Source organism: Lipophrys pholis (assembly GCF_963383615.2).
Source record: "Lipophrys pholis genome assembly, chromosome: 3".
Classification (NCBI taxonomy): Eukaryota; Metazoa; Chordata; class Actinopteri; order Blenniiformes; family Blenniidae; genus Lipophrys; species Lipophrys pholis.
The window spans coordinates 9035929-9051689 of NC_137627.1; the positions used below are offsets into that span (position 1 = coordinate 9035929).

General features: G+C 44.8%; 1 protein-coding gene across 1 annotated transcript in view; it reads left to right on the top strand.

Moving 5' to 3' along the window:
* dner (delta/notch-like EGF repeat containing) overlaps positions 1-15761 on the top strand; it is a 57644-nt gene continuing 41883 nt past the window's right edge. Inside the window, exon 1 of the mRNA XM_080460410.1 lies at positions 1-553. Within this exon, the coding sequence (XP_080316536.1) occupies positions 200-553 (354 nt within the window). The 5' untranslated portion in view covers positions 1-199. The remainder of the gene's footprint in view (positions 554-15761) is intronic.

Sequence of the window (15761 nt, forward strand, 5' to 3'; positions counted from 1 at the left end):
ACTCTTCAGTCATTCTCCTCCCGCACAGCTGAGGCTCAACATCCTAACAGCTTCCTCCTCCTCCTCCTCCTCCTCCTCCTCGCTCTCCCTCTCTCTCACACACCTCTCAGTTGCTGCTGAGCCCAGCCAGCACAAACAGCAGCTCTGAGGAGAAAGACACACAGGAAGAGGGAGAAGAAAAGAAAACCACACTAAGAAGATGAGGATGAGTGTGTTGAATGTGCCGGCAGCGTCCTGCCACCATCCCGCACAGATCGCACGGAGCTTTACGTGCCCCCTGCGTCTCCTCCTCCTCCTCCTCCTCCTGCTCCTGACCGGCAGCGGCTCCAGCAGCAGCATCGGGGCCGTCCCCTCTCCTTTCCAGCTGGCCCCGGACACCCCGGCGCCAGCCGAGCCCACCCCGACCCAGGCGGCACCTCGTCCGGACCCCTGCGAGGGCCGACCCTGCCTCAACGGGGGGCTCTGCCTGGCTCTCACCTCAGCCGGCAGGCCAGAGGACACCTGGGAGTACTCCTGTACCTGCGGTCAGGGCTTCACCGGACGCAACTGTGAGGTAAGAACCTGCTTTTCACCTTTCATCTGTGGACACTGGACAGTCGCCCCTGTGCCCTGGGAGGTTGTAGTGGAGTTAAAGAGAACGTCAAACATACTGAGCGCACAGCAAAGGACAAGAAGTCGTCAGTGTCGGGCAGTTTGTCTTGAAGCCACGTGTTAAAAAAGAAAGTTTCTGATTTTTCTATTCTGAAATAGATTAATTCAGTTTTTCTCTGAATGAACCACGTCATGGTGGGGATCCATTATTAATTTAATGTGAATGGAATTTCACTGCCGCTCCTGATGGATCCCGATAAACTGCCTTCGTTTATCTATTCTGATCTTCATGCTTCCCATATACAGTAGAAGATGATGGTAGTCGCGTTTTTGTCCTCCGTGTTGCTTGCGGATGGTTTTTTAATGGGAGCATGTGCTGTCACTGAGACATGGAGACGAGTGCTGCGTTGCTGTGGCAACAGGAAGAATGAGCAGCAGCGGAGAGATGCGAAGGGGAACCTGGAAAAGCACGCGCCGAGATTCAGTACATCAAATTACATCAAAAGATTTTTGAATGTTGTACTTTTTTTCCCCACTCAGTAGCAGCTGAGTAGCTGCCAGAAGTCGTGCAAATTCACCAAACATTCTGCTGCATGTGTGAACTTATCAATGTTGCGCTGATGCCAAGTGAAGCCCAGAACCAATAAGATCACTCCATTCACTGAGTACATCTGAACATCCATCTTCTTCGTCCATCTTCTCCAGCGCTTATCGTGTTCAGGGTCGCGGGGCGCATCCTAACAATCAAGAATAAAATCTGTTTATGTCCACAGCGTCTCCACAAGGTCTTAAAGTTCTGTGCAAAAGCTGTCGTGAGATTTTTTTTTCATAATTGATGAAAAAAAAATGCTGCAATATGGCTGGTATTTGGATTTCTAACACTTCTATTAAACCCTGCCGTTTGAAAGAGTATTAGATCTAAAGAAGAAACCTTTCTATTACATGTACAGATTATTTTATCATTGTTGACTCCACATTCGGCCACAAGCAGTGGTGGTTTTCTCTGCGCTTTGTCTTCAAGGACACATAAAGCTACTTAATTTTAATTTAGCACTTTATTGATCTTCACATAAAGCTGCCCTGATGCCGGACGGCATTCATTTGACGTTTCTAATGCAAATGGCCTATATATGGCCGAGCGTCAGTAGAACGAGGCTCCATGTGCAGCCAGGCCTCTGAGTCATTCATGCCGGGGTGAATGAGAGCAGCCGCCAGCAGCTGAGAGGATAAATGAGACTGCTGCAGCAACACGGAGTGAAACAGCAAGGTGACTGGGTGAACTTCAGCAGCATCGCCAACAGGTGGCAGCCACATCCCCCGCCTTGTCTGCTCCTGTGTGAGCGCATGCTTCTGGAAACTGTGCGTGCTGCGTGCATGCAGTATGGACTGAGAGTGTTGAGTTTTCCAGGCAGGTGACACGCGTCTCCCCGGATGTCCTGGTTTCAACCCCCAATATAAAGCAGCGGCAGTTCCTTTCCTGCTTCGCCGCCGCTGCTTCCCTCGGGCCACAGAGGGACGGTGTCGTCACGCAGGCCGAGCTGAGGCCGGGCACCGCACGCACCAGAAGAGGAACCATCTCCTGCTTCCCCATGCCGCCCACAGTTCACGTCTGCCACGAAATAACAAGGCAACAGCGTCCGCCGCGGCTTTATTCATCTCATGCACCGAACCCCAGGTCCAGCACAAAGCCCCTGGCCGGGCCCAGGGGGAATCATTGATCTTTGCCCCGCTGCCTGTCTCAGGCTGGTCGTTTCTTCTCCATGGAAACTGGAGCAGCAGTCAATGGAGATTCGGTAAATGACCTGACTCGCCGAGCGTGGAGCTGGTCTGCACCTTCTGTCCTCTGTAGGTCTGACCAACACAGTGAGCGAAGGGAAGGAGGAATCGGAAAGTGGACGAGGAGAAATGAGTCGGGTGGATAGAAAAGACTTGTAGGAACAGAGAATAACATCTTGTACATTGGGCAGTGATGGCCAAGAAGTTAGAGAAGCGGACATGGGATTGGGACGTTGCAGGTTTGATTCCCACAGCTGACGGGTCACCATTGTGGGTCCCTGACCAAGACCCTTGACCCCCATCAGCTCCCTGGAGCACCCTAATGTGGCTGCCTACCACATCCTAGAAATAGGAGGAGGAAAGTCTGGAAAAAGGAATTAGCCCAAGGGGATTAATCAAGTATGATTACTTTAGTTTATTAGAGAATCCATAAACCTGTAAATGGACTTCACTTATGCAGCACATTTTTGCTGCTTAAGCACTCCCAATGCACTTTGGTCCAGACATACTTTCACACAGCCACACAAATCTTGGGGTTTTGTGTCTCACCAGAGGACATTTTGACATTTTGACATGTGGACAGGGTGAGATCTGAACACCAACCCAATGATAAAGACAGCAAACTGAGACAAAGACACTCTGGTTCTGTCGAAAGAGAAAAAAAAGAAGAAGAACAAAGTTTTGTACCTGTTGGTTTTGGTATAATTCACAATTTTTTTTTTAAATGATCTGGCTGAGCTGCATAATCCTGCCTTGTGACTTCGCTCCTGGCCTGTGTTTTATACTGCAGGAATCAAAGCAGCTTAATACAAACCCACAGTTTGCGCACCGCCGGGAAAACAAAACCACTCTACTTGTTAAACTTGCTGCGTTTTAATATCTGCCTACACCTTTATCCTGGTTGGCAGCCTGTAAGCCGTCCTGTTGGAATTCATCGCCACTGGCCCTTTTTGTGAATTATTAGTTTTTTCAGCCTCTCGCTTATTTATTATTGAAAGGCCTGTTGTGCACCCTGATGGATCTGGTGGCTTGGTCTGCAACACAGTGGGGCTGTGGCGGCACAAAGCAGCCGTCCATTACGGGCCAAGTTCGGGGAGCTCTCGCTGGCTTTTTGCAGCCACTCAGTTATATGAAAGCAGTGGATCATAGCTGGACTTCCACACTGAACTCGGATTTACAGCCCCGACACTATGAACACAAGACTGCATTTTCATGCCACTGTGATTTGCTAGGCAGGATGTGGGTCTAGTGAAAGAGGCGATGCGTTGCACAGAAGTAATCGAGCTGTTTCTCCAGCAGGCAGGGCTGAACCGGGATGATTTAGAGGATTTTTGATCCTTGTGATCTTTTTTTTTTTTTTTTTTAGATCTCAGTGGAGAGTTGCTCTAATCACCGCTGCCTCTCTTTCATCACCTAGCAGTACTTTTTCACTGGTGAATCTCTCCTTTTTACACTTCCATAAGCATCCTTTGAGTATATTGACATCTCGCTGTGATTTTCAGATCTCTCTTCTGCCTCCTGTGGCCTTGAGTTAGATCACATCCAAATCCTGTCAAATCCAGGGCTACGGCCAGCATGTTGAATTAGGTTTTTAATACTTGCTCAGTCCCGTTCTGTTTAAACATAGTACGTATCAATTACACGTTTGAATTAAATGATTCTCAAAGGTTGCGGAGGCTGGAGTCTATCTGAGTGGACGGCAGGTAAAGGCAGGGGACGTCCAGTTCTCACTTACACTTACATTGAGTTTACAGCCTGTAGTCAAAAACTAATAATGCAAATGTTTACATTTTGTGGGGAAAGAGGGCTATTAAAAACACAGGAACATTAACAGCACGCCAAGTCCACACTAAAAGAAGTTGTACCTAAAAAGTCCTATATTTCACAGTTAATTTATACTTTGATAAATAGTTGTAGCGCTGCAGTCTCTCTGCTCTCTATGCCAACTCTTCATCAGCATTATCAGCATTATCTTGTCTTATGACAAATTCTTCTCCTACTAAAAAAGGTATAATAATAACAAAAAAGATTTGGTCTTCCAGAAAACAACATGAAGACACATTGAAAGCTTTAAAGAATTCTTCATTCTTAATAAAATGTGAAAACCTTATTTTCTGTGATCTGGATCCTTTGAAGTGTGTGTGCATCCCTTTAAATAATATTTACAAGTCCACATCAACATCAAACTACCTGATGTATTTCAGGCAACTTCTTGAAATAACTTGATTTGCATTGAAGAAAGTGGAATCGTCACACTCTTGACAAGTTATTTATTTATTTTTGTTTTGAATTTTCGCAGCAGTCAGGAACAGACACAATATGTCGATGAGATGTTCGGTGTGAGTGCAGTGGGATTCGATCTCTCACTTACAGTTCAGACAATTTCAAAAGTGACGATCCTTTGATAGAACAGTATTAGTGTTGTGTTTTCCCAGTGTGGTTGAATGTAACAACCCTCCAAAGCACGTGTCCTGTGCACTGAGGATATCCCGAAGCTTCCCAGAAATGTGAGAAAAGTCTGTGCGTGGTCAGCTCGCGTCTCCTGGGAAATCTCACTGCTGCAGATACCATCAGAGCTACGACCAATTAAGCAGAGTTCAGATCTCGTCACCAGCCTTTGATATTGGCGGCTTAGTTAGACGGAGCGAGGGTGGAAGCCACAGAACCGTACTAACAAACACAGAGTTGAAAGATTCTGTCACGGATCCTGCTTATGTCCTCCAATCAGAGCAGCTTCATGTTACTGCCTCACGTGCATCTTTTCCTGACAGCTAGTTAGGTTTAGTTAGGTGGAGGCTGTGGGTCAGTGGGTGGCGCAGGTCGTCTTCCAGTCCAGACGTTCCTTGTTCGATCCCTCATCTGTCCAGATGTGAATCTTACTCATCGTGTAAAAGTGCACTCAGACACTCATGCATGACTTTCCAGTCTGTTATCTGTTGTCCTCATTATCAACCCAGGGACTCATAGCCACTATTTAAAACCAACTCAGATGTATTATACTTGATGCTTTCATATATATATTATATATTTTTACTGGAAATTTAAGTGTCAGAGACATCTTTAGTCCACAGCAGAAGGTTTGTGACCTTCAGGAGGAGCTCAGTATGGGGAAGCTGTTCATGTGTTCACTATAGTCTCTATATAGTCAGAACCGATGAAGGCCGATATATGTTCTACAAGTCATTCCCGGAGTTAAAATTTCATCTTGCATATTCACAATTAGTTTACAAACAATTCACCACTATGTGGGTAAAGTACACCGCGACACCTTTCCTGCCTCCTTCACTAGTTCCACTCATGGCCTCAGATTGAACAAACCACTGTCCCATCCAGACATCACATCATGCAAAAGCGGGCAGATAACCCACTGAAAATAGATCTCCAAACGATGTGCAGATATTTTAAAGAGTCATTCTCTTTCATGTCTTCCTAATGAATTTATCATTTGAGACCCTCTCTCGAGCCGCTCTACTCTTATTTCCTAACGAAGAAGAATTTTAAGACTTTTGAAATATCATTCTTCATCTCCGTTTGCCTCGCCGTTCCTCTAATTCGTTCTTATTCATCATATCTAATAGTTGGAGTTTCAAAAATGCTCAGTTTACCATTAACATATTATATTTGTTTGTGGAACATAAAAGCGTTCGACTCTGCAGTGTGACGGAAATGTGAATTTTGGATGTGGAAATATCCTTTGTACTGAGTTGACATGTTGGCCTGAGGGTGGCACGAGAGATCGCTCACGAGGTGTCAAAAAAAACCACATCAACATCTTCAAATCTCTTCAAGGCAAAGACGAAAATAGACCAGGCCTTTTAAAAGTAAGTCAACTGTTGGAAGTTCTGGAGTTTATTAGCAGGGGGAAATGTGCAACGGTTCTCGATGGATGGATGAATGCTGGTTACTAACCAGCCAATAGCTTTGATTCGGCGGCTCCGCGTCGGCAAAGTGAGATTTCTTTGAGCTATTATCACTGGGCAGAGCTGCAACTCATGCTGATGTCCCTGGATATTACAAGGGAGCCGCGCTGCCTTTGAACAGGTGGGGGGACTGTGGCCAAACGCTCCGGTCATTTCCATATCACACATCACCTGCTCTTTTGATCTGTGGGTCGTACTTGAGGAGGTGCTGGTGAGATGGGCCCGGACATATGGATGAAACCACCAGTCTCAGGTAATTAAATCCATTTACTCAAGTATCTTTTTTTGGTGTAGATCTGAGGAGCTTCTCTTGAGTGAATCCATTAATACTACTTTATTTTCACTGCATGTTCTACTTTGGTACGCTTGTTTTATATCTTTCAGTGCAATTGATTAACCTTTCATCAGTAGAGGGACCTTATCAGGTATTAAAACACGTAATCTAATAAATAGTTGTGCCTTGTGATGGGTATCATTTTGCTGGTGTTTTCTGAATGTATAAAATTATCACAAATTCTGCTTCAGTACAGTTTTATTTTGCCTGTTTTCTTCGACTGAAGGCTCTTGTACTGAACTCTGAAAGCCCCACAATGAGATAAACATTTCTTCTGTCCCGACAGAAAAACTAAATATCATCACATTGAAAACAATCTGCCGCTCGTTCATTTCTGTTGTGACTTTTCTGCATTCGAGCTTTCCTTTCGGCTGTTGTGTTGTGGTGCTTTTGCATCTATGTTCTCTCTTTTGCATTGCGTTTGGCCTTCAGGGCCACCGTACAAATCAGATCTTTCTCATGGAAAGCAAAAAGCCATAACCACCCCACCACAACGCTGCTTTTCGTAACTCTCTCGCTAATTGACACGCTGCAAGCCTGAACTAAGATAAGAACCTGGTAAACATTATACCTGAGACTCAGAACCCGGAGGATCGTCTCTGGAAGCACAAAAGCATGCGGACGTACGGTCGAAGCAGAATTGAAGCCCCAGTGACCAAATCCATTCTCTGTGACGGTAGTCGTGTGTCATTGCTCCAGTTTTCCTGGCGTTTTATTCTAGTTTCCTTCAAATCTTCACTGCTGCTTTGCGGTTTTGCTCACACGTCGGCAGCGCTTGTTATCATGTGCAGTGCTCTTATCACAGTGTCTCTGGCTCTTGATTTATATTTGTATTTTTTTTGAGTCTCTCAGAGAAACTTCAAACTCTGTCCTCGATAGAGAGGAAGTCATTGTATTTCTCCCAGTGGTTTAGTTTGGATGTTTTTATTGCATTGTGTCTGCCCTGATTTCTATTTTTATCTGTTTTCGTGGGGCAGTGAGTTATGTCACAATCCACGGTGACTTTACCGAACGGGAAGAAGAGCTTAGTCAGCACTAATTTACCCTGATAATAACCCGCCACACTGACACCGAGATTGTCCTGTCACTTCTAATGATCAGTCTTTGCTGTTGCTGCCGTCAACATAACGAGTGTACGTGGCATGATGGAGGTGTGTGTGTGTGTATATCTGGACAAGTGTGACAAGACGGTTTTGTTTTTGCACATGTGCATTTTATTGATTTAACTGGCGACAATGTGTAGGAAGGGACTTATTTCATCCTTTGCACCCATATGTTAACTCACGCTTGTGTTGTATGGATGCTTGGAGCTTGTGTGTTTGCGTGTGTGAGTGTGTGTGCAGACAATGTATTGTTTACGTGGTTATATTATGGGATAAAGCTAAAGCACCCAATGGGAACCCACACAGGCGAGCTCCAAGCCGGCAATCAAACCGGAATACCTGCGATGCGACAGCAGTGCTATTATTTTCCTTTTGATTACAATGGGTATTCTCAGTTGCTCTAAATCACATAATCTGTCTTTAGAACGGCCAGCCATACCGCACTTTTACATATGAGGCTGATTAAGGCTGACAGTGGCCTTTTATTTGCAATCAGAAAGAAATCAGTGGTACAAGTGACAAAAATGTCTGTGTCAAAGTCTCCTCCAGGGTAACGTCTACATTTATGGTGCATTTACCTGTTAAGGACCGAAGTACAAAAGGAAAAAAAAAAAAATTCTATATATAGTTCATTTTGTGTATAACATGGCCTCTTTACAAAATATGGAAATGAACATTGTTGTAATAAAAATGTGCAATATCTTTTAAACTTCCAGAGCTGTCCTATAAGCAGGGCAGAGTTTCTTGTGTGATCTTTAAGGTGGTATTTTTTATTACCCGAGAGCTCGTAACATTCATAATGCAGTCAAGCCACGAGCGGAAACGGCCACATTACACGTGTCAAAATAAAGAAACTCCTCCACAAGCCGACAGCGCTGGTGACACCTGTCATACCTGGTGTTGGTCTCATTCTTTCTGCATTTGGACTTTAATCAGTTTGTTTGTTTGAGGTTCATGTTCACTTCCAGGCTGCAACTCACTGTGAGTTTGTTTCAATCCAACCAAAGGCGACGTCAACATAGTGAAAGTCCGTTCCACACTGTGAATGTGTGTGAGAGGGGGCAGCAGAGGGCCGCAGAGGGAAGCACTCCAACCTCTCCGCAGGACGACTCACAACACAAAATGTACTTCTTAAAGTACTCCATGACTGGATTGTTTGTGTGTTTGAGTTTTTCCTCTATTTGACTGTGTTCGCCTGGCGGCGGACGGCTGACTTGCAAAGAAAAGACTGATGGATGGATCATTTGTGGCGATAGCAACTCTCAAGAATATTTTTGCAAAATGTATATTCAGAAATAATTAAACGTATGCAGTTTCCCTCAAAGGGTTTTGGTTTGTTGAGCTCGTTGGTGTTGATTCACAAGCCTTTTCTCCTCCCAACACTCCCAATGTGCTTCGCCTCCAGGATCTGTGCGCAGGTTGAGAGATGCAGCCCCGATCTGTGCAAATGTGCCGGTGCTGGAGGAGAGAGTGGCGGCAGAGCGAGTGCGCATATCGTCGTCTGCTCTGTTGGCCTTGTTCCTCCAAATGATGGTGACTCAGTAACAGATGCAATAGTGACTCCTACTGCCTCCTCCTCATACACACACACACACACACACACACACACACACACACACACACACACACACACACACACACACACACACACACACACACACACACACACACACACACACACACACACACACACACACACACACACACACACACACTCCAAACTTGTCACTAAAGTTTATCTGACAATATGTTATTTAACGAGGCCAACCGGGAGAGGAGGCAGCACACTGTGGTGTGTGTGTGTGTGTGTGTGTGTGTGTGTGTGTGTGTGTGTACTGGTGTGTTTCATGAACATCTTCTCTCAGCTTCAGACAATAAATGCCAGCTTAATCCCCCCCCCAAAAAATCCCTTCAGGAGCAGTGGAGCACCTCCGACAGAGAGCGGAGTGGAGCGCGGCGCAGTCGCCTGCCTCGGGCGTCCGACGCAGAGATTAGCTCGTATTAACAGCCGGGCCCGTCTTCCAGTTCATACGAGAGACTCTGTAGAAATACGGCTGCATGTTGGGAAATTTGGTGGGAGGTTGTAAAATCTTCAGGTTCTGGATTTTTAATTTTCACGTCTCACAAGTTAATATTGAGACTTTAGACTTATCTGTTTGGATTTCCTTTAAAAGCACGAAGTGATTATTTTTATATTCCTTGTTGAGGAACCATTGAACCACAGTGCACGTTGTACTGGGGTTTGAGCTGTAGGGGGGCGAATCAGGATTTCTGCTTGGAGGAATCGATCCAAGTCTGGAGCTTCACCTCCTACTGTTTCATCTGCCTCCAACTGTTCCCCCTCTGATCACATCAAACCTCCCTGATCAGCAGTCAATCACGGTTCGTCACTGGAGGGCTTTACACCTTCATGACACTGTTTCTTCCACAATTACCTGAAACTGAAAACAAACAAGCCGGAGTTTGAAAAGCAGCAGCAGGAAACTCACACAGAATTTCTAATTCAGTTCATATCGCCAACTGAATATTTCACACTTTTTATTTTGATAAAAGCCTTTTTCACCCACTCATCAGTGTCCTGTCGGCTCTGCTCAGTGAGGACGAAGGAGGCTTCAGCAGAATCCTAATGACTTTTTCAGGGACAATGTGTGAAAGTAGTTAAGTTACTCTCTTTGACTTGTGGACTAAACCTTCTATCATTTTTACCAAACTGTCCTGATGTCTTTTCAAACCTCTTTCGGTGATGATTAGGCAAATAAAGCAATAAGCAGTTTCTCCAGGATTCTAGAAGTTATCTTAGTTTTTTTTTGGGGGGCATTTCCAGATTCAATTCTGACGACAAAGCCTCCCTGGTCTCTGGTGCCACTGTTGGAGGCTCCTGGTCACCTGGTTGGGAACCACTGATGTATTGGACTTCAGGTCATAACGTAAAAAGAAATAATTTCTATAAATCAAAATAAATTTTTTTTAAAAAAAATCTTGTTCTCAGTATGTTTTACAATAATTACTTGAAGTTCATAACTTCAATTTTAAGGACCCTCTGGTTAACACAGAAAGCCCCTTCTCACTGAAACTACAAGGTTGAACCTCTCCGACTGATCACTACACAAAAGGTAAAAAGATGGAGAGCCTCCACCCCCAACTGCTTCCCAAGTGCCTTTTAGTAGCTTCCCATAGCGAGGGGCTCACTGCAGAAGCCAAATCTTGTTGTGCATTAGTCGTATGTGTTATATACGTTTAAAATGTACAAGATTGTTAAAATCACAGTTTATAAGAGATTTAACACTGTTTAGGACCACAAATATTCTCTATTTGCAAAGTAACAAATAAGACTTTAGATTAACCTTTAAAATGAGTTCAGGGAAACACCACCACCTTCTCCTTCATCTTGGGTGATTTGAACGTGTCTCATTTCCTTTGTGACGTTGCCCCGTTCAGGATCACAATCCTCCGTATTTGGATTTGTCTGTTCAGATGTTCCTGCCGTCCTCCTCTCTCCGTCTGTCGTCGTTCGAACATGTTCAGTAGGCGTGTGTTGCGGATGCCTCAGATGGTCCGCAGCTGCTTCTAAAAACATTTTTCGTGGCTTCGAAAAACATTTTCTCCCTCTTCGGGGACGATTGCAGTGGGAGGGCCGCGATGATACATGTCCAGTGTCGCTTTCCGACTACGAGGCCCAATTCTCATCGCCGTGCCCCCGTTCCACTTCTCAGGTTGCCATGGCAACAGAGCAGTGGCGATGGGAGCCAAAAGATCAACAGGTGGACAGCACATAACACCCAGCAGAAAATGTCAGAGCTGCCGCTGCCGCTGCCGCTGCCGCTGCCGCTGCCGCTGCCGCTGCCGCTGCCGCTGCCGCTGCCGCTGCACATTGTTCAGAAGCTTCTTTTATCGTTATTCGCTCTTTCATCATAAATGATTCTAGCACGCATGCAGAAAGCAGCACGTGGTTAATGATTTCACTCCTTTGTAAAAAAAAAAAACCCCTGGGAGACAGGTAGAATGACTGGTGATCATTTATATGCCTTCTTTATTGTCTAACAATAGGAACAGGATGTCCTTCGTCCTTCGTCCAGTGTTTCAGTGACTGTAATTCCCTGTGGCAGCAGGACCTGCTCCAGGCCCATTTTTAGTCTCTCATGAAGCAAAGGGGGAATTTTATTTATTTATTTATTTTTTAAATCTGTTTCTATTTGAAACAATAAGATGTGACCTGAAAATGATTTTGCTCGATTTTCAAAATGGCAAAAAAGCAGCAACAACAACAACAACAACAAAAAGCCCACGAAGACTCCCCGTGCCTCAGATGGAGCTTCAGAGGATGTTCTGCCTTCATGCCAATGTGTTTAATCATGACAGCTTATAAGGTGTCACATTTTTTTCATCATCATAGATATCTTGTTTTGCGAGCAGCCCTCTGTGTATGTAGGTCAGAGGGAGCAGCCGGCTTGTAGATAACCACACAGAATGACACCTATCCAGACCAGCTGTGCCCTGAGAGACATACACAGCTTTATGTCACTTATATTGTGTATTTCTTATACAACAAGAGCTTTATACTTACCAGAGTACCCTCTTTACACCCCACAAACTACACACCATTTATGTCGAGTGCTGTCGCACTAATTCACCATTATGTGCAACAACCGATGTTGTTCCTGCCTCTTTTGTAAGCAGCATCGCAGTGGGGACCAACTTTTTTCATGCAGAAGGCAATGATGAAACAGCGTGTCACACAGAGAGACAGCTTAAAAACCAGGAGGAGGGCTTCTATTCAAATCCGATCCTTCTGTGTTGCGCAGCAGAGTCTGCATGCCATTTACCAGTCTGAAGCAGGTAGCAGAGAGCAGCAACACACAGAAACAGCTGCTGATCTCGTTGTGTCACTCCTGTAATGTCCTTGAGATTTAATGTACGGGTGGTAAACATACATCAGCTGTCAGACCAGTGTTGTCACGGAGCTGTGAAAGACAGATGACATCATTGTTGAGGCAAAACGCCTGCAGCAGAACCATCAGTGCGACCACCGAGTGTCTTTTAAACATACTCACATTGAGAACGAACAATGATTTAAATCAAACTTCTCCAAGAAGGAGCATTGTGACGTGCTGATGTAGCTGTGAAGGGGGTTTTCCCCTACCGGACCATATATTATGCCGCAGTTGAGTTTGATGTCTGTTCGCATGAGCTGCTGTCAAATGTGGACTTATAAACAAATGCCAGACGTCTAAACTCCAGTTCTGGTGCGTTTTCTGTTTGTGCATGTGAAGAAAAGGAGTGAAATGAAAGGCAAGCGCTGCACCGCATGTGATAAACACTCAGTCCTTCTGCACATTGTTCTAAGCGCTGGGTGACTTACTGCTATTTGTGCGACTGCTCAATCCAAGAGGGAAGCATTAAAAAACAGACAGTGAGCAATTCAGTGTGTGCAATCCTAGCATCCAATCAAACTGTTGCTTATTCCCCGTAGAACCTAATAGAGAACAGTGTGACTGTGCCTTTGTTACCCAACTAATCCTATAAACTCTAACACTGAGCACAAAGTGCTGACTGGTGCTTTTTAAGTGTCAGTGCCGTCCTTGTCTATGTGACTGCTGTACATAAACATGTACTTGGGTCTGTACACAGATTGGCGTGTTGGTCCTGAAGTGAGGTGTAGAAATGCAAAGTTGTGATGATCTTGATTAGATGGAAAACATGGCAAATAAAATTGTTTTGATTTAATTGTTCCTGCTACTGGCGTACCGTCTGCCAACACACACACACTCACTGGCCAGTGGCCTCTTTGTTAGGTACGTCAGCAAATAGCTGATCGGCCAATCACACAGCAGCAGCTGAATTTATTTAGTCACGCAGATGTGGCCAAGATGAGCCACTGAAGGGGAGAAAGGTAATTTTAGTGACTTTCAACATCTCATGCTTCTCGGTGACAGATAGGATGGATCGAGTTGGTCAGAAATGGCTTTTTCCTCTTGAATTGCCACACAGAAGCATCTCTTTACAGAGAAAGGTCCAAAGAAAAGAAAATACCCAGGTCAGTTTCAGTTCTCTTGGTCAAAAATACCTTGTTGATCTCAAACCTCAGAGGACAACAGCAATGGAATAAGATAATTATAGAAAAGCTCTTTGGATGGAAAATAAATGAAAGTCAACAAAATAATCACTCTCGTGTCAAGCCTGACTGAACAAATAGCCTTTAATGAATAAAGATATGACTTATGATACTATCAAGTTGATACGATGAAGTCGGATCTGTAATGTGTTCCTCTCCGTCCATTCTGCTAGTGATAGCATGGCAGCACTGCACCAAAAGTGTAAATACACGTAAAAAGGATTTAGATCTACAATTCTTAATGGTTCATTTGATGCTTTGCCAAGAGCGTCCACATCCTTTCTCTCATCGATCTTCTATACCTGCTTTATACTGAGCATGAAGTGCTGGAGCCCATCCCAGCAAACACTCGCCGGATGAATGATAGGGTACAGTCAGACAGGACGACGCTCCCACAGTGAACCAGTGAACAATTTGCAGTCACAGAAAGAACTGACTTTCAACGTACAGGAAGGACCGCAGCAGATTGTGAACCCAGAATAATCTAGCTGGTCGGCAGCAGTGCGAACCACTTTACCACTGAGCCGCCTTTACACTACGGAATGTTCCACACTTTGAAATTCATTGAGCTGAAAAAGTAGCATTGGACCTAAATCGCAGCAACAATATTGGATCTTGTCTCTCTATTAGCCACATTTTCATAACTCAAAATGAAATAAGATCAAAACAGCAGACGGAATCAACCTTTTCAACGATCCAAACGGGCATTTCGGTGAGGAAAACTCGAGGTTTTATCATTCACGCAGGCCTCTCGATGGACACTGAAGCGTGGCGGTACCATGTACTGCATGTTTGCGTTGAGAGGGGCAGATCGAGCAGCAGGGCGAGAAGTTGAGAGGTGAAACACACGAGTCAGTCAGTGTTTGGGAACGGTGTCGCCACCTGCTCCAAGCTGCCATTGATCGGCTCTGCGCGGAGGTGGGAGAAGGAGCCGGGGACTGAAACGAGTGCCGCATTCTGAAAAGTCTTCTCAGCGAGGCTGTCAGAAGTGCTCGCTGTTATCCTGATATTAAACGGCGATCGTGTCTTCTCTGTATCACCGGCAGCTTTTTCTTTCCAAGCCCTCCTGACATGCCGCCCTGTGTTGGATTGGATTCAGTCCTGTTTGAGCTGAACTTGACTGGTGTGTCTTCCCTCAAACGCTTCCCGCTTGGCTCGAGCACAAAGCCGCCTGCTTTTCTAGCTGTGTCAGAAAATGAGTGAAAGGCCAACTTTTTTAGATGACAGGTCCAAATGAAGGCACTTTTTTTTTTTTATCTTCCTCATCTAAATTATGAATGAGTGTGTCTTTACTAGAAAGGGCAGGTAAGTGACTTTAGTGCTGATCCGCTGAAGGTTTGCACTAATCTACTAATGAAGCGCACTGCGTCGGACGGATGAACAAAATAATGCGTCTTAATGGGCTTTCGCTAATCATAATGCGATATTGAGTGTTTCTGCCAAAACTCTTGATATTCAGGGAGGACATTCTGTTAATAGAATCAGGGACACAGTGTGATCTAGAATGCCCAGAGTTAATTGTTTAAAATTGCGTCTGTATTTAACACATGTCAAAAGGTTAATATCAGCTCACCTTTTAGCAGAGACGCACACCTTTTTTGTGCTGAGAGGCTCATTCAGCTCCACACCGCCTGCTTTATGAGGGTTTCATCATTTTGTTCTTCCTTTTCTTGATCTCTTCTAGTTTTGCCGAATTCAGATGATCAAATCTTATTTTGAAACACTCACGAAAACACTGAATCAAACGTCCGCAGACCACAATCTGTTTGTCTGACTCATGCAGCGTTACACTCCCGATTTGGGGATCTTCGTGAATCAGACCCCCGCTTACAAATGAAAGGAGTTGGATGAGTAATCTGAATGCAGAAGCAGTGTTTCTGTGATCTGGATTTGACACCTTAAATCACTCTTGTCTCAGCACTGAC